Below are 25860 nucleotides of genomic sequence, written 5' to 3' on the forward strand. Positions count from 1 at the left end.
GGGAAGAGACTGCAAAGTGAGTTTAATGAATTAATCAATCATGTCTACACATTGAAATCCCAGTTAAAGCTCTGGAAATCAAAGCTCAGTGGAGTCTTGCTAGTTGGTGACTACATGAATGTTCTTGGAGGGTGATGGTTCTAATACATGGGGAGAGGGTACAGAAGCTATATTCCTACTCTCCTAGGCCTTGCCCTATGCATTCCTCATTTGGCTGTTTCTGATCTGTAACCTTTATAATAAACTATATTAAGTATAGTGGTTTCCTAAGTTCTGGGAGTCACCAGTGAATTATCAAACCAGTAGAAACTTCCAGTGGGAACCTCTTAGTTGGTAACTAGCCAGTGAAAAGTTCAAGTATCCTGGAATCCCATGAGCTGATGGTTGGTGTTTAAAGTGGGGGCGGTCATCTTGGAGGCTGTGCCTTCTAACTTCTAGAGTCTGATGCTAACTCTGGGTGATTAGTGCCAGAATGTACCAGATGGTTTTGGACCAGCTGGGTTGGTGACAGAATTACCAACCCCCCAACTTCATTTTAAAGTCTTTATGATTTTTAATATTTAAAAACAAAAAAATCAGAACTGCAAAGATTTAGTTAATGAATAGTTTAGAGAGTTACGTCTGCAGTAGTTTGTTGTGGACATATGGTCTTACCTGTCAGTCAATTTTTTTAAAAGAAGACACAGTTACAGTGAGAGGAGGAGAGACAGAGAAAGAGAGACTGTGGGGAGCAGCTCGGACTAGACTGTTACTGGAATTAAGACTTATTCTATGCATCTGCTCTCCCACAATATGGCGCTGGGAGAGAAGTAAACAGCTTCTGCACAGCTGCCTCCAGTTCAACCAATAAACTGTGGGGCTTGCTACTGATTGGAGGAGAGCAGCGTACTCGGCGTGTGGGCAGCCGAGTTAGGATTGGCGGAGGAGGACTATAAAGGAGGAGAGAGACGGCATGCACCAGGAACATCTAAGGGGAACATCTAGCTGAAGGAACACCTGTGCAGCCCCCGAGAGAGCCGGCCGGCGGTGTGCCGCTCCCCTGCGGAAGTGGGGAATGTGGCAGGGGGAACCGCCCTTCCACGGAGGTGGAAGGGTCGGTAGCCAACCCGGGGAGGACCAGCAGCAAACCCGGGGAGGGCCGAGCAGACGAAAGAACAGCGCAGGGTCCTGTGTCGTTCCTCCACGAAGAGGGGGAGCGACATAATGGTGCCGTGACTCGGATAGGAAACCTAGGACGGATAGGAAACTTAGGAGGGAAGAAACGGGAAGAAATGGGAAAATACCAGAGAGAGAGACTAGCAAACAGCCTAGGGAAAAGCCGGACGAAAAAGGTGCCGGAAGAAGCTATTGAAAGCCTAGGCATAGACTCAGATACGGACTACGGGGGGAAGCTGGGAGAAATCTCTAAGGTCGAAAGCGAAAGTGAAAGCTAGAACAAACAGACTCGGATGCAGACTGTGGGGAGAGGCCAGGAGAAATGAGGGAGGAGTATTGTTGGAGGAAAGCTTGGGGAAACATACCGGGTAGAGAAAAATGTTAGGGAAATTGAAGCCGCGGGGGGCAGGCCGAGGCGGAAACGAAAGCCACTTTGGGATTCTCAAGTTAGCCCGGGAATGGGGGGCGAAGAGTTGAAACCAGAAGCGGAGACGTATGAGCTAGGTTGGAATCCGTCAGATTAGCCTGAGGAGCAAAGGACGGGAAGCCAGACCGAAAGGCGCAGAGACGTGAGCTGGGTTGAACTTGCCAGGTTAGCCCGGGGAACTTGGATTGAATGCTAGTGGCGGAGACGTGAGCTGACGCTGTGTGATTCACGGAGGCTGCCGCGCACAGAGAGAGCGTGCGGGGCACAAGTAGATAGGGAACGCGGGGCTAGCGCGGAGACCGCGGAGTGTGCGTGCAAAGCCGAGCCGCGCAGAGCCGAGAAGCCGCGCAGATGAGAGAAGCGGGCTGAAGCGGCTCAGCCGGGAAGCCGCCGAAAAGCAGCCTCGGGGCGGGCGCCGGGAAGCTGCAGGGATAAGAGAAACAGAAGTTTAGAAGTAAAATGAGAGAAATAGGAATGCTGGAAGATAGAAGTAAAATGGGAGAAATAGGAATGCCCGGAGATAGAGAAATAGAGAAATAGAAAGGCCTCCCCTCAACATGGCAATGAGAAAGCTTGGATTCGGTCTGCCTGATTAGGGAGGCGGTGAGCACCTGCGGGCGGCTAGCAGCTTATGCGCCGCAGGTCACCGAAGACAGGCACGAATTAACATCAGTAAGGCCTCCCCACAATACCGCAATTAGAAGGCTTGGATTCGGTCTGCCTGATTAAGGCGGTAAGCACCAGCAGGCAGCTCGACCAGAGTATGAGCTGCAGGTCACCGAAGATAGGCACGAACCAACACTAATAAGTCTCCCCCACAATATGGCAATGAGAAAGCTTGGATTCGGTCTGCCTGATTAAGGCGGTAAGCACCAGCAGGCGGCTCGACCAGAGTATGAGCTGCAGGTCACCGAAGACAGGCACGTATCAGCGCCTAAAAACCTCCTCACAACATGGCGAAGAGAGGACCCGGATTCGGTTTGCCTGATTGATAGGACTTGTAAGAACCTGTGGCAACTCTAGCAAGTAGAGCAGAGTGTGTGCCGCGGGACACCGAAGACAGGCGCGTATCAACGCCAAAAAATAAAAAGAAAGGGGGATCTGTGGGGAGCAGCTCGGACTAGACTGTTACTGGAATTAAGACTTATTCTATGCATCTGCTCTCCCACAATATGGCGCTGGGAGAGAAGTAAACAGCTTCTGCACAGCTGCCTCCAGTTCAACCAATAAACTGTGGGGCTTGCTACTGATTGGAGGAGAGCAGCGTACTCGGCGTGTGGGCAGCCGAGTTAGGATTGGCGGAGGAGGACTATAAAGGAGGAGAGAGACGGCATGCACCAGGAACATCTAAGGGGAACATCTAGCTGAAGGAACACCTGTGCAGCCCCTGAGAGAGGTGGAAGGGACGGTAGCCAACCCGGGAAGGACCAGCAGCAAACCCGGGGAGGGCCGAGCAGACGAAAGAACAGCGCAGGGTCCTGTGTCGTTCCTCCACGAAGAGGGGGAGCGACAAGAGACATCTTCTAGTTCACTCCTCAAATGGTCACAATAGCTGGGGCTGCGCCAGGCTGAAGCCAGGAGCTAGGAGCTTTGTCTGGATCTCCCATATTAGTGAAAGGGACCAAGCCCTTGGACCATCTTCCGCTGCTTTTCCAGGCTATTAGCAGGGAGCTAGATCAGAAGTAGAGCAGCTGGGACTCAAACAAGTGTCCATATGAGATGTTGGCATTGCAGGTAGAGGCTTAACCTGTTATGCCACAATGCCAGCCCATGTCAGTATATTTTTTAAAGCCCCACGAAATGAAGCATAAATCTATTTTTTGACATTTTAAGAATTTGTTCCCTTGTTCTGCTAAGAGAAACCACAGTCCATTTTTGATGTGAGGCATCTTTTTATTTTTTATTTTTTTAAAGATTTTATTTATTTATTTTGAGAGGTAGAGTTATAGACAGTGAGAGGGAGAAACAGAGAGAAAGGTCTTCCGTCCGTTGGTTCACTCCCCAAATGGCCGCAATGGCTGGAGCTGCGCTGATCCGAAGCCAGGGGCCAGGTGCTTCCTCCTGGTCTCCCATGTGGGTGCAGGGGCCCAAGGACTTGGGCCATCTTCTATTGCTTTCCCAGGCCACAGAACAGAGCTGCATTGGAAGAGGGGCAGCTGGGACTAAAACCGGTGCCCATATGGGATGCTGGCATTGCAGGCAGAGGATTAGCCCACTGTACCACAGTGCTGGCCCCAAGAGGCATCTTTTTAAAAAGGCACTCTGATATATGAAAAGAATCTGAGCCAACCTATAGAAGTCAAATTATGTAATCATCAGTTATGGATGTTTAGGTGAGTTTTCAGATTAAAAATCAAACATTTATTTATTATTTTTAAAGATGTATTTATTTATTTGAAAGGTAGAGTGATAGAGAGAGGTTATCTCCCCTACGTTCCAAAAATGGCTGGACCAGGCCAAACCCAGGAATCAGAAACTACATCTGATTCTCCTATGTGGCAGGCAGGGACCTAACTACTTTGGCAAATTAGTAGAAAGCTGAATCTGAAGCATAGAGTAGCTGGGATTTTAACTAAGCACTTTAATACGGTACATGGGCATTCCCACGTGGTAGCTTAACTTACTTCACCACAAGACCCTCTCCCAAAATAGTAACACTTAAAGATGCATAACGGCAAACCTGTTTCCCAGGAATTCCTCACTGCAAAACATACAACTGCCGTGAAAACTGGTATCACTTCGCTCTTGCTGCTGTTGTTCCAGAATTTCTTTCTGTAAGTTAGAAACAGACATGTGATGGTATCTTTTATAAATATACAGTTAGCTAATGAAAAATGTAATAGTGTAAGTGGAAGGAAACTGGAGTGGAGGCACAAAGGGAGTACATGAAGGCTGACAATATTTCAGATTTCTTCATTCCTGTTCCTGCATCTAAAGAAGTCTATAACATCAAATGCCTATACAACACTTCCCTTGGACAGCTAGCCATACAGGAAACTCAAAGTCAACAAGCCGTAGCCATTCTTCTCTATCCTATCCTTCCTTATCCTTACTTGCTTCCAAAACCAAATATCTGGAGGTACTTTTAACTTGCTCCTTTCTCTGATTTTCAGTTCAGTCTGTAATAAAGTACTGATCAATTTTTTACTCTTTTCTATTACTTTTGTCCACCATTCCTAAAGTCATCATCCTGGGTCCAGTTTTTATGCAGTATTTTGGAATTACCATAAATAAATAAGCCTTCTTTAGCGTCTCCCTGATTTTAATCCTTCATCTTTTTTTTTTTCCCCTGCTAGAAAATTTTTTTTAAGCATTGTTTTTATGTGCAATTACTTTGTTACTCTACAACTCAAATAATTTAAAATATGCTCTGGTAATGTTCTGCTCTTATCAGGGTGGTTCCACACATTATCTTTCCTTGAGGTGGTTTTGTTTCCCTTTGCCTTTTCATTGCTACAGATCTCAGGTGTTCATTACAGATCAGGTTGGATTTCTGACTACAGCACAACAGTTAGGAACTCAGGCTCAGAAACAGATCGAGATTTGAAATTGTGCTCTCATTTGTAGTTCATTTATCATTTAACCTCCTTAACCCTCAGTTTTTTCATTTTTAAGTCGAAAATAAAAATACCATAGCACTGTTTATAAGACTGAATCACACAACTCATCTAATGAGTTCAAATTGTACAAGGGTATTAAATGTTGTATCGTATTGTTATACAATCCACATCAATTCCCATTGCTCATCATCTCTGGGAACTGTTGTCTATTTTATCTTTTGAAGGGAAATGGAAAGCATTTCAAGTGAAAAGAAGGCTTCTAAACTGTTCTTATCTTTTAAAATTTTAAAAATTATTCATTTGAGAGAGAGAGAGAGAGCGAGTGAGAGCTCCCATTTGCTGGCTCATTCCCCAAATGCCCACAACAGCTGGGAACTCAATTCTAGTCTCCTTTGTGGTAGCAGGAACCCAATCACTTGAACCATTACTGCTGTCTCCCAGGGTCTGTACATTCAGGAGTGAAGCTGGACATTGAACCCAGGCATTCCAGTGTGATATATGGCTGTCCCAACCAGACTTTCAACTGCTGGGCTGAATGCCTGCCTTTCTAAGCTGTTCTTATATTACATGTGCATACTTCTTTTACAACATGGAGTTTAAAATAGGAATTTCAGAAAGCTTATTGCTGACTCTATAAATATTCACAGAACAGAATGAAAAAGACGTAGTATATAGAATTTCAATAAATTCTACCTGAAGTTCTGGAAATGCTCCACAAACACTTAGACATTTTAGTTCACTGAGAAAAAATTAAGGAGGGCTGGCATTGTGGTTGCAGCTGCTCTTGCAACACTGGCATCCCATACTGGAGGCCAGATTGAATCCTAGCTACTCAGCTTCTGATTCAGGTTCTTGCTAATGAACTTGGGAACAAAGTGGAAGATGGCCAAAGTGCTTGGGTCCTTGCTACCCACATGGAAGACCTGGATAGAGTTCCTGGCTCCTGATTTCAGCCTGACCCAGACCTAGCTACTGCCACCATTTGGAGAGTGAACCAACAGATGGTAGGACTTTCTCTCCCTTTCTCTGTGGATCTGCCTTTCAAGTAAATAAATAAATAAATCTTAAAAAAAGAAAAGAAATAAATTAAGTATCTGCCATGATAAAAATCAGTTCAATCGATTTCTGGTTTTAGCCACAAATGGAAAAACAGCTTTCAGATTTAATCTTCCTACTATAAAGCAAATAGCTTCACGTATTTTATCTGTTTCCAGGCATTGGATAACGGTTAAGGGCTGTGATCCTTGAGGAAAAAAAATTACACAAGGCCACTTCAAAAAGGTTTGAAGGAATGGATTTAAAAGATACATTTAGTTTGCTGCAAAAAACTTTGAAATTCTTCTGTAGTTTTTTCATAGTATATATTCCCATAAATTTTTTGAAGATGCCAAGTATGCATGGATTTCAAAATTTTTTATTTTGCACCAAAATAAACTTTGAATTCCATTTTCCATGCATATTTTGAAATGCCTGGTACATTACCAGTTTTCTGCTGGGAGTATATAACTGCAACAAAGACAAGTTGAACATAATTGAAGAGTAGCTACCTCATTGAGCAGAGGGAAAAAAAATACTGTAGTTCAGGATACTAACATCAGTCAAATTTGTGGGATTAGGTTCTACAGAGTGGAGAGCTGCAGAGAAGGAGTTCAAGAATCATTATGGAATTCTTTTAATTTTTGGTCGATGTATAGAATAGGATTCTATGAGGCATGTCGGAGGAGTTTCTAGGGGATACACAGCTTAATGGGGTCTAGCAGTTGCAGCATTGGCATATGTTGGCATTCTGACAAACAGAATGGGACAAGGTGTTCAACACTTCGGGCACATGGTAAATAGTAAAACAAAACAAAACACTTTTTAGTTCATGAAGGTAAGGGTTTTATGCTGGTAGCAGGTAGACACACAGAAGAGAAATAAAGTGGGTAAAAATGATGTATCATACAAATTTTATTTATTGTTTTTTGAGTGACTTACATAGAACTGAAATTGACAGTGAAAGTCAAAGGAAAGAGGTACTGGAAATCTGAACTTTTACAAACATAGTTGGACTTAAAAAATAAACATTTCAAAGCACTGCTTTGACAACTCTGCTAAACCAAAATCAAACAGCTGAAGTTCTTGATAATGATCACTATCACTACCCTGCAGAATGGCTGAGTATGTACTTTCTCTGCTTGTATGAGCCCACAAGACTTGGTCACTGTCGTGAAACATCAACATTCTGTTTCCTAGTTCTCAAGTTCATGATGATACAGCCTAAATTTCTCCAAAGAAAAACTTTACTCAGCTTAATATTTTCTTGATTTTGACTCAACACAAACAAAAGGGATTTTATGATTCAAAATTAGTGATAAGCTATCTAAGGTTTTCACTGGTCAAATTTAAGTTCTGTCAGTTGAACTTGAATTGCACAACCTAAGAGTTATAGGCCCCTGAAGTTGCAGCAAAATGGTTTCTCTTTGAGAAGCCTAATTCACACTCTGGTAAATTAAAGGTGGTACAGGGTAGACAGAGTAAGAAGCTCACTTAATGGCAAGTCCTAGAACCATTCTGTTTTCCAATGCTTTGCTTCTTGAGTATCTCTCATATAGTAATGGCATGGTACTGAAGTTCTCAGCTAATTTATCTACGCTAGCCATGATCATATTAAGAGACAAGTCTGGGAGTACACGTGTTGTCCCTGACCTTGCAGGCTATCCAACTCCTTTAATTTTGACCTCAGTCTATTTCTTAAGTATCTTCCTTTGGCCCTTGCCAAACTCTTTTTTTTTTTTTTTTTTTTTTTTCAAACTTCTTCCAACACATTCCTCCAAGGGGAGCTACTTAAACCATTTGGTCCATTCATGCTTTCAGCTTTTTTCACTTGCATGAAGTTTTACTCATTTTAACATCATCAACGCAAGGAAGGGCCCTTTCATTGGCAAAAACAGACTTGAGGACTCAGCAGTTTAGTTACAGCTGGATTCTCTGCTCCATTTGTTGAACTCAAACTTGACTCTTGTGGTTACAATAATGTGAATACTTTGCTTATTCCTTCTTAGCTATTTTCTCAGTGTTATTTCCATTAACATATTCTTTTTTCACTAACCACATCTAGCCTCTCTACTCCAGTTATATATTTCCGACCAGTACTGCTCAGTACTTTATTTTCAGAACATGAGAGTGGAAGGGGACCTCATTAAACAACTTACCAACTTCTGATGAAGAGAGATATCAGGGTGATTTGTTTAAAGGTATACAGCTATTTGGTGCCAAGATTGGTGCTATTTTCATGATCCCCCACCTCCCCAACATATTTTGTGTAGAAACAGAACTTATACCAGTGACCTTCTCTTTAGTGAACACATAAGGTTAAAATACAGGGAATAGAAATCTGGAGAAAAAGGAAGCATTAAAATCTCTCTTACAAAATATTCTTATAAAAGCTTCATTGAGATAAGTCTGAAAAATGGATGAGCTTCTCAGAATTTGAGATTTTAGAACACACTAATGCCTTTTTTTCCTTTTGCCCTGGACCCGCTTGCTGTCTCTGCACCTTCGGGGCATGTGGCCTTTGGGCCACCTGCTCCATGCTTTCTGGCCTACAAGCTCCTCCACATGGCTGGCTTCTGGTACTTGGTCCTACAAAGAAACTGTAAGGCCATATAGCTCTGCATGCATTTCTATGGACTTACTTTTAGGATAGAGTTTAAAATTCGCCATGGGATCTCAGATCCCTTTGGGCTGGACAGTAAAAGTAACATCTTCATTGTTAAAGCAACCATATAGATTGGATTAAATTTTAAAGTGATCATATAGGTAGGATTGATTGTTAAAGTGATCATCTCAATAGGATTAAGTGTTTATTGCTAACAATAAATAAAACTAAAGAGGAGTAAATGCTCCAACATGGGAAGGAGTCCATATACCAGATTCATAAAGTGGCAATTGCTTTAAGTAATGCTCAATGACCTCAGGGTCAGCCCTAAAGGCATTCTGGTCTTGCTAAAAAGCCCACAAGAGCAATCCAAGCATGGAAAGCCAGGATGCTCATGCAAAAAGTGTCCCTACATGGAAGACCTTCCTGGGTGAAACCCCAGTGGAAAGAAGTGGTCATCAAGGAAGCATGTACTTTTCTCTGATGGGAGGAAAGAACTTCCACTTTGATTGTGGCCTTGTTTAAATACTGACAGTCTGTGGATTCAATAGGCTTCCATAGCCTAGGAAGCTCATGTCAAGAGCCTTGGGTGATCACTGAAGTCATACATAAGAGTGTTAATTGTTAAGTTAAAAACAGGAGTCACTGTGCACTAACTTCCTATGCAGGACCTCTGTCCTCAAAGAGCTACAGTATTAGCATTAATGGTAAAACTTGTTCCCAAAGAACAAGTTCTAGTGTGTTATATCCTTATGTACCATAAGTTCTAGTTATGTCTAAGTGTCAAACTCCATCACCTATATTCTTAGGTGTTTCTTTAAAGTTAATTGTCTCAAACGTGAACCCTTGGATCCATGTCTCTGTGAAATTCCTATATTGTATGCTTTACCATAAGGTCAGATATAGTGTACAGAATGGTTAAAATCCTCAGGACTACTAATAAGACAGCTGTTTCAGTGCATCTTATTGTGTGCTAAAGCTTTGCCTAAGGGATAATTTCTTCTGCATCTCACTAAACCCGGAATCTGGGATAGTGAGGATACGGAACTTCCTAAACAAAGCTCAGGTTTCTAAAGTAGAGAGATTACTTGGGATATGTTCTAACTCCAGGAAAGCATGCTCTTTCAGTCAAAAGAAGGAAAGCTATTCTATATTTAAAAAGCAAATAAGGAGGTTTCTGGGAATGGCAAGAATTCTGTGGAATTTGGATTCCAAGATTTAGATTCCAAGCTTCTGTATTTGCTTTAAAAATGCCCCAATGCAGACACTGTGCTGAAAAGGGTAGCTACAAGAGTTGTTCCAAAGAATTAAGGAGCTTCTAACTGAAGCTCCAACATTGGGAATTGCTGATGACGGGATTCTATGGAATACGGATTCCAGGATTTAGATTCTAAGCCTTGTATTTGCTTAAAAAGCTCCTGACCCAGACACACTGTACTGGACAGGAGAGCTACAGAAGGTGTTCCAAGGAATTAGGGAGCTTTTGACAAAAACTCCAACATTAGGAATTCCTGAGCAAGCTGCTCATAAAAAGATCCCTTTCAGATCAGATTCAGATTAAAGGAAAGGGACCTTCCCAGGTGCTCCTCAGCATGACCAGCTCCGTGAAATCAGGATTAAACTTCTACCTCTTAAGTCTTCACAGGTGAACTCAAAAGACACGCCTGACTATTCCTGTAAGCCAATCAGAGACCTTAAGTCCCTCTTCAAAGCAAAAAGGGTAAGTAGAGCCTTTACTTTCCTCAAATCAAGACAGCTGCACACAGGGGAGGTAGACATGCTGTCCCTGCTTCTTTTGATTCTCTTTGGGAACTGTTATTGACAATAAAACTCCTAATGGGTTCTTCTATAATTCTGTATGCTCAAGCTAAATGGGTTTTATAATCTACATAAGGGTAGCCAGTCACCACCCACTATCTGGGAGTCTGTAAGATACATTCTTTCCAACTTAAGGGACACACCACTTACAATTAGTCTTGTTCCAGTTTTCACTTAAGCTAATTAACAAACTTACATGCTTCAGAACTCAACTTCTGGGAATAACTGACCATACAGGGAACACAGATATTAGCGGTGCCCAAGACTGCTCCAGCTCACAAAACGAATTTGTTAGTTAAGATAGACAAAGACTTCCAGTCCTGGGACAGGCAGGGCCTGCACTACACCCCTCATCAATAGGAAGCTATAGAACACATGATGATTCTACTCCATTCAACATTCCGAAGGATTAAGAGAATGGAGTCTCTGAGAGGGGAATGTTGTAGGGCAGGCATACAAGATAAAATTGAACAGGTTTGTGAGATGGATGACCATGCCTTCACCACGCCCCTGTGTTACGTCATGCCCCTACCTAACCACACCTGTGTGCCCACCTGCCAATCAGGATAATTAACCACTCCACTTTGGAAGTGGATTAAAGGCCTGGAACATGGTGGGCCTGGCCCTTTTTTTCCTTTTGCCCTGGACCCGCTTGCTGTCCCCATGCCTTTGGGGCACATGGCCTTAGGCTACCTGCTCTGTGCTTTCTGGCCTACATGCTCCTCCACATGGCTGGCTCCTGGTACTTGGTATGAATTCAGATTTCCCTCTTTTAGATAGTTCCCTCACTTTCCTATGCATTTCTCACCAAATAAAAAGCTTAAAACTTAAAAAAAAGAAAAAAAACCACTAATATGGTGACAGGTGTTTGATCTAGTAGTTAATGTGTGCTTGGGATGGCTGCATCCCATATTACTTAAGTGCCTGGGTTCGAGTCCTGGGTTTGCTCTGGATTCCAGTTTCCTGCTAAAGCACACCCTAGGAGGGAGGCAGCACATGATAGCTTTAGAAGTTGGGTTTCTGCTATCCATGTGGGAGATTCAGATTGAATTTGTGGCTCCTGGTCTGGCCCAGCCCAGCCTTGGCTGTTAAGGGTATCTGGGGAGTGAACCAGTGGAAGAGGGATCTCTTACTGTCTGTCACTTTGTCTCTCTACCTTTTAAATAAATAAAAACTAAAATAATAGGGTAATATATATATAAACATAATTAAGTATTCTTGATTTAATTAGAAAAATAGGTATTCTTGGGGCCGGCGCCGTGGGTCACTTGGTTAATCCTCTGCCTGCGATGCTGGCATCCCATATGGGTGCTGGGTTCTAGTCTCGGTTGCTCCTCTTCCAGTCCAGCTCTCTGCTGTGGCCGGGGAGGGCAGTGGAGGATGGCCCAAGTGCTTGGGCCCCTGCACCCGCATGGGAAACCAGGAGGAGGCACCTGGCTCCCGGCTTCAGATCGGTGTGGTGTGCCGGCTGTAGTGGCCATTTGGGGGGTGAACCAATGGAAGGAAGATCTTTCTGTCTCTCTCACTGTCTAACTCTGCCTGTCAAAAAAAAAAAAAAAAAAAAAAAAGGTATTCTAGATGAGTAGATTTTCTAGATTATAGAAAATGGAGCTTGGTATTTAAAGGGTTAAGTCATGTACAGGGTGATTTCTAAGACAGCTTTGAGGTTTTTTTCTGCATTTCAAGTCCAACATATAATTTTTAAAAAGATTTATTTATTTATTTGGAAGTCAGAGCTACACAGAAAGAGGGAGAGACAGAGAAGGAAATCTTCCATCTGATGATTTACTCCCCAGATAATGCAGTGACCAAGGCTGGGCCAGGCCAAAGCCAGGTGACAGCAGCTTCATCTGGGTCTCCCACATGGGTCGGCAGGGGTTCAAACACTGTTCAGCCATCTTCCACTTTTTTTCCCAGGCCATTAGCAGGAAGTTGGATCAGAAATGGAGCAGCTGGGACACAAACCAGTGCCCAGATCGGATGCTGGCAGCAGCTTTACCAGCTGTACCACAACGCTGGCCCCTCAACACATAATTTTAACCTGTTCTATGATACAGAGTCCTAGCTTTGAACAACTAGCACCTTATTATTACTGTAATATAAATATATTTTACCTTCAGGATTTGTACCCTTACAAACTATACTGTTATGTTCTTCGGGCTTTATTTCCTCACATTTATTGTCATCTATGTATTTTCTGCTTTTATTCTCTGCATCTCTTCATCATTTTTAGTGGGGCTACTTCTATATTCATCAACAGGGGCTCCCTCATCTACATCCTTTCCATTTGCTATTCTGTTGAAACTTGCTGTTAATTCCCTTAAACTAGGAAAAAACCTACAGGGACTCCCAAAACCCAGCTAAGGAGAAAAAGATAATGAAATTCCAATAATAAAATGAAGTCAAGTATTTTTGGTAGCTGAGAAAAGAGCAGCTCCCATGATCTTCCCTGGAGGGGCTTATGGTACATCTTTTCATCTGGTAGAGAGAGGTTTTGTCCCCTAGCTCTGCAATTTGTATACACTGAGTTACATCAGATGGATAGAGTGTTTCCAAAGATACATTTAAAAAGTATGTTTACCTGAAGATGTCCAAAGGGATAAAGACAAAATCTGGTTGTAAAGGGACTTTTTAAAAATATTTATTTATTTTTAAGATTTACTTATTTATTTGAAAGGCAGAGGTAAGAGAAAGAAGGGAGAGAGAAGGAGGGAAGGAAGGAGGAAGAGAGAGGAGGAGGGGGGAAAAGAGAGAGAGAGAGAGAGAGAGAGAGAGAGAGAGAGAGAGAGAGAGAGAGAGAGAGAGAATCTTGCACCTGCTGGTTCACTCCCCAAAAGGCTGCAAGGGGTGGGAGCCAGGACAGAGGTCCTACATGGTGAGTTAAGTGCACAGTGACTGCTATTGTTGATTTAACAATTGACACTCTTATTTATGACGTCAGTAATCACCCAAGGCTCTTGTCATGAGCTGCCAAGGCTATGGAAGCCTCTTGAGTTCCCCAACTCTGATCTTATTTAGACAAGGCCATAGTCAAAGTGGAAGTTCTCTCCTCCCTTCAGAGAAAGGTACCTCCTTCTTTTATGCCCCATTTTTTCCACTGGGATCTCACTCACAGAGATCTTTCATTTAGGGTTTGTTTGTTTATTTGCCACAGTGTCTTGGCTTTCCATGCCTGAAATACTCTCATGGCTTTTTGGCTGGATCTGAATGCCTTAAGGGCTGATTCTGAGGCCAGAGTGCTGTTTAGGACATCTGCCATTCTATGAGTCTGCTGATTCCCATGTTGGATTGTTCTCTCCTTTTTAATTCTATCAGTTAGTATTAGCAGACACTTACTCTTGTTTATGTGAACCTTTTGACTCTTAATCCTATTATTAAGATCAATTATGAACTGAAACTGATCACTTTGACTAGTGAGATGGCATTGGTACATGCCACCGTGATGGGATTGAATTGGAATCCCCTGGCACGTTTCTAGCTCTACCATTAGGGTTAAGTTTGATTGAGAATGTGCCGAACTGTACATCTCCTCCCTTTCTTATTCCCACTCTTATATTTAATGGGGATCACTTTTCAGTTAAAATTTAAACACCTAAGAATAATTGTGAAGCACACAATTTCTTTTAGCAGATTCTTAATGATACATGACAACTAAATTTGTACCCCAGGTTCATACATGCTACAATTCTGAACACTCTTCTGAAAATCAAAATGGCCTTCTTAAAGGAGGATTTATAACACCTTTGATTATCCTTCCTGACCCAGGGTTGGCACCAACTGAATGGTTATATTTCATATATAATATGAAACAGCTTCCCACAGCAATGGTGAGTTGCTACTTGTTTAGATAAAGAAAATAGCCTTTTACACATGTAAACTAGTTTAAGAATAGGAATTTATTGTTGGTTATAATTTCAAAAGTCCTAGAGTTGCTATTTTATAAAATCACAATTGACAATTTTTAGAAGTATATAGAGATAGAGATAATTTTACATTGTTGGGGCTGGCGCTGTGGGGCAGCAGGTTATTGCCCTGGCCTGAAGCACTGGCATCCCATATGGGCACCAGTTCTAGTCCCGGCTGTTCCACTTCCGATCCAGCTCTCTGCTATGGCCTGGGAAAGCAATGGAAGATGGCCTAATTCCTTGGGCCCCTGCACCCGCATAGGAGACCCAGAAGAAGCTCCTGGTTCCTGGCTTTGGATCTGCCCAGCTCTGGCCGTTGAAGTCAATTGGGGAGTGAACCAGTGGATGGAAGACTTTTTTCTCTTTCTCTCTGCCTCTCCTCTCTCTGCATAACTCTTTGAAATAAATAAATAACTCTTAAAAAATTTACATTGTTTACATAGATTTTCACTTTCTGAAATAAAATAATACTATGAGGAAACCTCAGAGTTTATGGAAAAATGGAATTGAAAGATAGGTTTAATTTGGCACAGGAGTTTTTAAAAACCCATGCATGTTTTTATAGTATGCGTTTCCACAATCATTTTTTAGGTTATAAATATTTTATCTGTTTTTTAAAAGTTTTTAATTTTAATTTTAGTTTTTTAACAGATTCCATCTAGTTTATAGATAAAATTCTAAGAATATAATGATATTCCCTTCATTCCTTCCTTCCCCTTGCCCTCGTTTTCTTACTTTTCTATTTTTAATTTTCAAGATAACATATTTTCAATTTACTTACAGTCAAAGGCTTAATATGTCACTGATTAACATGTTTAACAATGTGGCTAGTGCTATGGGGTAGCAGGTAAAGCTGCTGCCTATAGTGCCAGCATCCCATATGGGGCCAGTTTGTGTCCCAGCTATTCCACTTCCTATCAGCTCTCTGTGATGGCCTGGTAAAGCAGTGGAAGATGGCCCCTGCATACGCATAGGAGACCTGGGAGAAGCTCCTGGCTCTGGATTGGCATAGCTCCAACCATTGTGGCCATCTGGGAAGTGAACCCGTGGATGGAAGACCTCTCTCTCTCTCTCGCTCTCTCTCTCTGTCTCTCCTTCTCTGTCTGTGTAACTCTTAATTTAAAAATAAATAAATCTTTAAAAGTTTAACAAGTAAAAAGCAAAAAAGACTTTAGTGGGAATACAGATAATAGCTGAATGGGAAAACGACCATTTCACTGATATATAAAAAATAATCACAGAGAGTAATCACAGATCATTAAAACTATGATAGTATAACATTCTTAACCATTTGTTTTATAAAGGTATAAAACAAAATTCTACAAACTTTTTGAAGTAACAAGGGTGTGTGTGTGTGCGTGTGTGTGTGTGTGTGTGTTCAGGCATGCACGCATATTTGTACTTTAATAAGTATGTATCTTTTTATTTAATTTTTTTCCATTTTATTTGACAGGCACAGATAGAGAAACAGATCTTCTATCTACTGGTTCTTTCTCCAAATGTCTGCAATAGCCAGGGCTGAGACAGAAGCCAGGAGCCCAGAACTCAATCCAGGTGTCCACATGGGTGGTAGGGACCCAAGTACTTGACCCATCATCTTCTGCCCCCCAGCATGCACATTAGCAGGAAGCTGGAATTGGAAGTAGAGCTTGGACTCAAATCCAGGCCCTTTGATATGGTATGTGCATGTCCTAAGCAGTGTCTTTACCAGTGTAAAATTTGAAAAGCATACATGTTGCTTACTGAGATACTTTTTGAGCAAAACAGATGAAAGTTAAATATGGAAACAAACTAAATGATAACTGCTAAATGATAACTATTAAATCCAATTATTAAGGAAACTAAGTATATTGCTATAGAAGATAATTATTTTTTAGTTTAAAAACTAACTGAGCACCAAAGGGGAAACTTGTTGAAGTGAAATGGACACTGTGAGAAACAGTGAGTTGATCAGCTCTTGTCCTGACGGTTGATGTACAATGTAATACTTTATCCATTTTAGTATTTTTTTTGTTCTAGTACCATTGGTTGAACTCTGTAATTAACACACAATTATTCTTAGGTGTTTAAATTTTAACTGAAAAGTGATCCCTGTTAGGAATTTGGAAAACATTATGTTGAGTGAAATAAGCCAATCCCAAAGGGACAAATACCACTTGTTCTCCTTGATAGGTGACAACTAACTGAGCACCAAAAAGGAAACCTGTTAAAGTGAAATGAACACTATGAGAAACGGTGACTTGATCAGCCCTCACCCTGACTGTTGATGAGCAGCTTAATATGTTATCCCTCTTAGTATTTTTTTTGTTTGTTCTACTTAATACTTTTGGTTGAATACTGTAATCAATACACAATTCTTCTTAAGTGCTGAAAGTTAACTAAAAAATGATTGCTGTTAAATATAAGAGTGGGAATAAGAGAGGGAAGAGATGTGCAATTCGGGACATGCTCAAGCTGACTTACCTCAAACAGTAGAGTTAGAAACATACCAGGGGATTCGAATTCAATCCCATCGAGGTGGCATGTACCAATGCCATCTCACTAGTCCCAGTGATCAATTTCTGTTCACAATTGATCGTAATGATAGGACTAAGAACCAAAGGGAGCACATAAACAAGTATAGTGTCTGCAAATACTAGCTGATAGAATCAAAAAGGGAGAGAATGGTCCAACATGGGAAGTGAGATACACAGCAGACCCATAGAATGGCAAATGTCCTAACAGCACTCTGGCCTCATAATCAGCCCTTAAGGCATGTGGATCCGGCTGAAATGCCCATGAGAGTATTTCAGGCATGGAAAGCCAAGACACTCTGGGGCAGGGGGAACCTAAATGAAAGATCTCCACGAGTGAGATCCCAGTGGAAAGAATGGGTCATCAAAGAAGGAGGTACCTTTCTCTGAAGGGAGGAGAGAACTTCCACTTTGACCATGGCCTTCTCTAAAAATGATCAGAGTCAGTGAACCCAGGGGGCTTCCATAGCCTTGGCAGCTCATAACAAGAGCCTCGGGTGATTACTGATGCCATAAACAAGAGTGTCAATTTGTTAAGTCAACAACAGGAGTCGCTGTGCACTTACTCCTCACGTAGGATCTTTGTCCTTAGTGTGCTGTACATTGAGATCTAATGCTATAACTAGTACTCAAACAGTATTTTTCACTTTATGTTTCTGTGTGGGAGCAAACTGTTGAAATCTTTACTTAATGTATGCTAAACTGATCTTCTGTATATAAAGAGAAATGAAAATGAATCTTGATGTGAATGGAAGGGGAGAGGGAGTGGATAAAGGGAGGGTTGCGGGTTGGAGGGACGTTATGGGGGGGAAGTCATTGTAATCAATATTCTGTACTTTGGAAATTTATATTCATTAAATAAAAGTTAAAAAAAATTAAAAAAAAAAGAAAAAAAATTAGGAGAGGCAAAAGCTGTGATGCAATGGGTTAAAGCCCCAGTCTACAGCACAGGCATCCATATGGGTGCCGGTTCGAGTCCTGGTTGCTCTACTTCTGATTCAGCTCCCTGCTAATGTGCCTGGGATAGTAGTGGAGGACGGCCAAAGTCCTTGGGCCCCTGCACCCATGTGGAAGACCTGTTAGAAGCTCCTGGCTCCTGGTTTCAGATTGGCTCTGTTCTAGCTGTTGTGGCCTCTTGCGGAGTGATCCCAGTGGACGAAAGAAGCCCCCTCACTCCGTCTCTACCTCTCTCATTGAAATAAATCTTTACAAAAAATATTAGCAATTGAAATAATGGTATCAAGTTCCCCTTCTAGTAAAGTTTATGAAGTAGTTACATCTTATACAAATAGGAAGTAGATTCTTTTTTTTTTTTTAAGATTTATTTTATTTCAAAGGCAGAGTTACAGAGGGAGAGGGAGAGGGAGAGGGTGAGAGACAGAGAGAAAGAGAGAAATCCTCCATCCACTGGTTTACTCCCCAAATGACTACAATGACTGGAGCTGGGACAATCTGAATCCAGGAGCCTGTAGCTTCTTCTGGGTCTCCCACGTGGGTGCAGGGGTCCAAAGACTTGGGCCATCTTTCACTGCTTTCTTAGGCCATAGCAGAGAGCTGGATCAGAAGTGGAGCATCCAGGACTCGAACCTCATAAGGGATGCCTATGCTGCAGGCTGGGGCTTTAACGTGCTGTGCCACAGCACTGGCCCCCTGTTAATTAATTTGTCAATTGTCAGTTCATTCCAGAGAACCATCAGAGAGGGTGGGGGGCATTTCCCCTTGACACTGATAATCCTGACTTTTTCCTTCTTCTAGTCAGATACTTGGAATGTTGCTTTTCTAAGCTCTCACATGGACAAAGAGTTATGGTTATCAGAAAATAACCAGAAAACATCAGGGTTGACATGCTCTTGTAAAAACTGCATCATCCTTGATGGGCACCTTAATATGGTACCTTAACATGTGGGAAAGAGCAGAGGCAGAAAGTTCTCTCATCTTCTCTGTCACCCTTCTCTCCTGAAGCAGGCCACAAAAGCTTCATTTCAGAGGTGTCCTCCTGGCACTGGAGGAAAGGAGCATCCTTTTCTCCAAAGGCAAAGGGACACAGAGAAGGACAGGAACAAAATTGCCTTGCTGAGTCCTCCCTAGTTTACCAACCTGAGATCATATCCATTCTGTCAAATCATGCTCTGCCATAAATACCCCCTTTCTCATCAAACTTAGCAAAAAATGCATAGATTTCTCTATTTCTTTGAGTCTCCATTTTCTTATAAAGTCTTCTGTGTACATGAAGTAGGTTTCTATGTTTATCACTTGATAACCTGTTTTTTTTTTGTTTTGTTTTGTTTTAGGAGTCTCAGCCATGAACCTAGACATACATATGCAAAGAAATCTTTTCTAAACATAGACTTGAATTTGCATGGAAAGTTATTTAATTCTTACTCAAAAATGCCTCAAGAGAATAGTCACAAACTACACAAATGAGTCCCATCTCATCCTCCCAACACCTATCAGCCTCCAAAGTTCTGCTTCATATATCATGGTAACAATTTTTAACACAGATTAAAATTTAAGTAAGGTGTTACCAGATGCCTTGCCCTTACTGGGTGGGCATCAGAAAATTATTTAAAAATCATCTGATATTAAGGCCATAATTTGATGAATCTACAACACTCCAAAGATGAACTTCTGGCAAAATGTAATGAGGTCAGCTAACTGCAGCAATTTATTGATGTAATTATTATCGATAAGTCTGTTAAAAAGCTAAGAATAAATGCCAAACAGTAATAATAAGCGTTAGCATTTATGACATCTATGGCTGTCTCTTTCAGTTATTCATTGAGCAAAAATATATGTGTATCTCTGAGTGTGTGTGTGTTTTTGAACTCTATGAAATTAGGAAAAGCATCTACTTTAATCAAAATTAGTGCTTAAGGGCTGGTCCAGTGGGTAGAGCCCCTGCCTGCAATGCCAGCATTCCGGGGCTGGTTAGTGTCCCGGCTGCTATGCTTTCAATCCAGCTCCCTACTAATGGCCTAGGAAAGCAGTGGAGGATGGCCCAGGTGTTTGGGTCCTGGCTGTTTATGTAGGAGACCTGGATTAAGCTCCTGTCTCCTGGCTTTGGCTTGGCCCAGTGCTGGCCATTGCAGCCCCTTGGGAGTGAACCACTGGATGGAAGATCTCTCTCTCTGTAATTCTGACTTTCAAATAAATAAATAAAAATACTAAAAATAAAATTGTGTTGAATCACTAAGGTACTTAAGAATTAACAGAGTATGGGGAGGAGTTCCATTTCTGATTGGGATGAAGAAAGCTATAAGAGAACATTTTTACAATCAGAAAAAGATAGGTAATAATGATAACAATCACAATGATACAAAATTGTAACTTATTTGGTATTGAAAGAGAGGAAGTCACAAAGCAATCAGATAAACTGAATTCCAAGAGCTGATAAGCCTCTCTGAGGAAGCAGGGAAACATGAACTACTTCACCTTCAGTGGAGCATGGAAGGAACAGACAAGCAGGAAGTAAAGAGCTGGAATTATAAAGCTTTCTTAAAGGCTAAATCCCTGGGAGTCCATGGCACAGGCAGTTTAACTCTTCCACTGGTTTCCTCCATGTTCTCAGGAAAAGACTCATGGTAAGGTAGAAAAAAGGGAGATGAAGCTATCCCAGGCTTGCTTCTCTGAAATCACTCCTTACCATACAAAGCAAAAGCTATAAGCTGCTGAGGGAAGAATCGAAATCCTGCACTGATACAAAAGGAAAGAGATGCCACTGCTGGGATAAGGGGGCAGAAACCCTGAGAAACAATTTACAATTCCTGAGTTTCTCCTCCAGAAGGCAACCATATGTGTGCTATAACAGGGGGATATAAGGACAGGCCTGAGAAATACAGTTTGTCAATCAAGTTCTGCAATGTATTTTTTTTTTTAAAGATTTACTTATTTATTTGAAAGTCAGAGTTACATAGAGAGAAGGAGAGGCAGAGAGAGAGAGAGAGATCTTCCATCTGATGGTTCATTTCCCAATTGGCCACAATGGCCAGAGCTGTATCTATCCGTAGCCAGAAACCAGGAGCTTCTTCCAGATCTCCCACACAGGTGCAGGGGCCCAAGGACTTAGGCCATCTTCTGCTACTTTCCCAGGCTACAGCAGAGAGCTGGATCGGAAGTGGAGCAACCAGGTCTCAAATCGGCGCCCATATGGGATGCCAGCATCACAGGCAGCGGCTGCTTTAATTGCCATGCCACAGCACTGGCCCTGCAATGTCCTTTTTAAAGAGCCTTCCAGAAAGTTATAGACATGAGTTTTCTTTTTATTTTTTAAATTTGTTTATTTATTTGAAAGATAGATGCAAAAACAGAGAGAAACAGATATCTTCCATCTTCTGGTACACTCCCCAAATGCCAGCAACAGCCAGGGCTGCGCCAGAACAAAGTCAGGAACCAGAACTTAATCTGGGTCTGCAGCATGCGTGGCAGTGACCCAAGCACTTGAACCACAGCCAGTATCTCCCAGGATGCCCATTAGTAGGAAGCTGGGATCAGAAGCAGAGCTGGGACTTGAACCCAGCACTCTGATATGGGACACAGTTGTCTCAAGTGGTATCTTAACCTCTCTGTCAAATGTATGCCTCTATAGCCATGTATCTGATTTAAAGGATTTAATTATTAAAAAATCAAATTTTTAAAATTTATGAAAAGGAAGGTCTATCCTTTAAAAAGACGAGGTATGGCTGGCGCCGTGGCTCACTAGGCTAATCCTCCGCCTTGCGGCGCTGGCACACCGGGTTCTAGTCCCGGTCGGGGCACCAGATTCTGTCCCGGTTGTCCCTCTTCCAGGCCAGCTCTCTGCTGTGGCCAGGGAGTGCAGTGGAGGATGGCCCAGGTGCTTGGGCCCTGCACCCCATGGGAGACCAGGATAAGTACCTGGCTCCTGCCATCGTATCAGTGCGGTGCGCCGGCCACAGCGCACCAGCCGCGGTGGCCGTTGGAGGGTGAACCAACGGCAAAGGAAGACCTTTCTCTCTGTCTCTCTCTCTCTCACTGTCCACTCTGCCTGTCAAAAAAAAAAAAAAATTAAAAAAAAAAAAGGATAAAAAGATGAGGTGACTCTAGCAACAACCTCATGGAATGATGGCTATAAAAGAAGGCAGATGGTGGCTTGGGAAAGCAATAGAAGATGGCCTAAGTCCTTGGGCCCCTGAACCCACATGGGAACCCTGGAAGAAGATCTTGGCTCCTGGCTTCGTATCGGTGCAGCTCCCGCCATTGCAGACATTTGGGGAGTGAACCATTGGATGGAAGACCTCTCTCTCTGACTCTCCTTCTGCTTAACTCTTTCAAATAAATAAATAAATCTTAAAAAAAAAAAAAAAAAAAAAGAAGAGACAAGCCACAGCACCAGTCCTTGGTCACTTTGCTAACACTGTACTATTTGTTTACATGTTCAGATTATAAAAGAGCCTCTTGATGAAAGGGATAAAAATGCTTAGGAGTCTCAAAAGAGGAAAAACCCTGGAAGAATCAATTCTGGAACAATTTAGAATTTTCTTAATTTTCAGTTATCCATAAAGATTCAGGGTAGAAAATGAAACAGCAGATAGTTACAAAAATGGGTAAAAAGGAAGGTAATGAGAATTAAAATTTTCAGTAATCAGATGCAGGAATCAGATGAGATGTAGATAGAAATGAGACACGAAATACTAGCTCTCTTTTGAAGTAACTTGTTTACAACAACCAGGACCAGGCTGCATACTAAATGGCAAAGCCCCTAATCATATGGAAGGATGATGAGCCCCTTCTCTTCAGTACTGAGAATATTTGGGGTTGTTAGTACAATCACTGCAGTCAGGTCTTGATTTCTTTAAGGAACTGATGTTAAGGCATAGAGCTCTATCACTGGTAATAAACAAGTGGAATGAAAGACACTTGCTTGCTCTCAAGCCCTGTTTTTCAGTCCCTCCTCCAGATACACATAAGACATAAGGGAGTGAATGAATTTTAAATAACATATAGGAAATAAGGGGTTTTATTTGTGTTTTTTTCTTTTTCCTTTTCTTTCTCTGGTTTTTTGTTTGTTTGTTTGCTTTGTTTTTTGTTAAGACAGTTGACTTTGCTACCCCAATTGGGAGAAGAAAAAAAAGCCATTTAGTGAGCAAAACAGCTCTCATAGGTTGACTATGACTAAAGGTTTGGTATTATATGAGGTACTGCAACCTATGTATCCTGTGTGCTCATAAAGTCAAATTCAGCGTACTTTTAAATCTTTCCTATCCAAAGAGAAAAGTGTTTAATAATTTACGTCATCTGCATCACTTTTGAGTGTCTACTTTCTAAGATATGTTAACTCCTAGCTAAAGTCAATCCTCCACAGGAAGGCAATTTTTCCTAAATCATTTCAGTCAACCATCAGAATTACTCTAAATGCCTTATCTTCAGAATGTACTTCCAAGGCATTTGTTTCCCTGTAGTGTCATTCTAGAGACTCACTCCAGAAGAAACTTCTTGTAAAACTCTTCCTTTCCCCTACATGAAGTCATAACATTTGGAAGGACAATACTGCAAGCAGAGCAAACAGTAAGTGCAAAAGGCCTTGAGGCTGTGAAGAGCTTGGTGTACAGGGACATGGTTCATGTGGCTGGAGTACCATGAGCAGAAAAGCAAGTGGAGAAGAGAAGCATGCAATGGATCCTTTCAGATCTTGAGGAGGAGCCTGGACTTTCAGTCTAAACAAATATGAAAATATTAGAGAATTTTAATCATTAGAGTCTTGTGAGTTGAGTAAGTGAACAGCATATATATTATGGGGATAGCCTTCAAATTGTTTCACATGGAGGCAGGCTAAAAAAAGTATCATCTCCTATTGTTCTTTTTTTTTTTTTGGACAGGCAGATTGGACAGTGAGAGAGAGACAGAGAGAAAGGTCTTCCTTTGCTGTTGGTTCACCCTCCAATGGCCGCCGCTGCTGGCGCACTGTGGCCAGCGCACCACGTTGATCTGAAGCCAGGAGCCAGGTGCTTCTCCTGGTCTCCCATGGGGTGTAGGGCCCAAACACTTGGGCCATCCTCCACTGCACTCCCTGGCCACAGCAGAGAGCTGGCCTGGAAGAGGGGCAACCGGGACAGAATCCGGCGCCCCGACCGGGACTAGAACCTGGTGCCGGCGCCGCAGTAAGCCTAGTGAGCCGTGGTGCCGGCCATCCTATTGTTCTTTCATCCGTTTCTTGTCTCTTTCAACAATAAGATTTTTCATTTTAGTCCTACTCAGTGTTACAGTGGAAGCTTACTTTTTTCTATCATACCCACTATTCTATCTGATATAACATTTGACATGAGGAAAAATTATCCATAAAATAATTCCCTTTAACATATCAAAAAGTACTACACAGCACTGGGAAAAACTGATCTGTTTTCCAAAATATGATGAATTGAACATGTATTTATGATAGCAATATACACCACACAATATACTTAACATATTTAAACAAAAATAAACCTCTACACGTAGAGGTGAGAATAGTTGGACTAAAACAAGGATTATCAATGGTATAATATAGTTTCATGAATTCATGTTTCTCAGCATTGTATGAGAGATGATGGAATATTAAATTTTGTGGCAATATTAAGGATCATAATAAACAAGGGAAGATCATCCATGTCAATGACTAAAGAGACCCTAAAACAAACAAACAAAAAACAAAGACAAATTTCTTAACTGGATGATGATACATTCCCTCAAATCCACGAGATTAGATCTGACTAATATCTCACCTTCTTGAAAGACATCAGTACCTCCCACCCTTTCTGAAACTGCAATGATAAAGGCATCAACCATCTGCTTGTTATAGAGGATAGAAAGGCAGTGTTTTCCTTCTACTTCGAATCTCACTAAAGGAACTTTTGAAGAGTAAGGAAGAGACAGAACATTTAAAAACTAAGAGAAAAAATGAAATTTAACCATTTACATGAAATAGATCATCACACTGGAAAAAGATAAGTTATGGCACAGAACCAAAAGATCAAAGAGTTAAGCACAGCAGAAATGAGAAAGTCAAATCCTTTTTTGTACTAAATTAAAGATGAGGGAATCTAGCTTAGGCAAGAGAAAGACTTTGAAAAACTGCAGAGATTGCAAAGGACCCACCTTTTCAACTGAAGAAGAAAGAGAGCATGTCAGGGCTCAGTGTCCTGTTACCTGCCTAAGGAAGTATTTTCCTGATAAACTCAAGGTCAGGTACAGCCCCATGGTTCTTTAGAGATACAGAAAACTCTGAAAATACACTATCTTCAAATTTTAAAAGAAATAAGAAGCTTAGGGCAAAAGGAATAAGAAAAATCTCATTTAATATTGACCTAAGATAGCAGATTTTCTTAAAAAGTTTTTTTTAACAATGAAAACGAAACATTATTATTTACATATGTACTTATATCCTGTTCAGCCGTTTTTATTAAATGTCTAACAAATGTCAATTTGGAAAATGTCACATTTGCTTAGGAAGATCAAATTTGATGAAGGATACTGATACAATTAGAGAATGGTGCTTGTGGTTGGAAAAAAGAAGTCTGAGTTGCTTCCCTTCCTATTTCCACACAACTGTGGTGTGTGCATGTGTTTTAGTATCTTTAACTTGGTTTTTCCATGTAAACAGTAATATTGCCTTACAGATCTCACAGAGTCAATACATACTTAAAAATGCCCATGTCAATCTCTACGTCTTGGGAAAGTTCCTAGTGGTAAACTTTAGGATTCAGATTAGTATTTTTTTCAGACTGTTCTTTTTAAAAGGTTAAAATCACTCTATAATTGTAGCTAACTTGATCTCTATTGAACTGCTAATAACATTGTTACATTCAATGGCAAATATTGAATGTATTGTATTCAGGAAACAGTGACCTAG

At 41.5% G+C, this 25860-nt stretch overlaps 1 protein-coding gene across 9 annotated transcripts in view; it reads right to left on the minus strand.

The window, feature by feature from the left end:
• The window catches only part of ZNF277 (zinc finger protein 277), a 148930-nt gene that overhangs the window by 26181 nt on the left and 96889 nt on the right, over positions 1-25860 (minus strand). For 4 of the 9 annotated variants that reach the window (XM_008258389.5, XM_008258387.5, XM_070071109.2 and 1 more), the window contains exon 5: positions 4263-4354. The exons of the other annotated variants lie outside the window; for them this stretch is intronic. In XM_008258389.5, the coding sequence (XP_008256611.3) occupies positions 4263-4354 (92 nt within the window). The remainder of the gene's footprint in view (positions 1-4262; positions 4355-25860) is intronic. 9 annotated transcript variants of the gene reach the window in all.

This window comes from Oryctolagus cuniculus, chromosome 3, assembly GCF_051225735.1.
Source record: "Oryctolagus cuniculus isolate XC-2025 breed Fujian yellow rabbit chromosome 3, ASM5122573v1, whole genome shotgun sequence".
Taxonomy (NCBI): Eukaryota; Metazoa; Chordata; class Mammalia; order Lagomorpha; family Leporidae; genus Oryctolagus; species Oryctolagus cuniculus.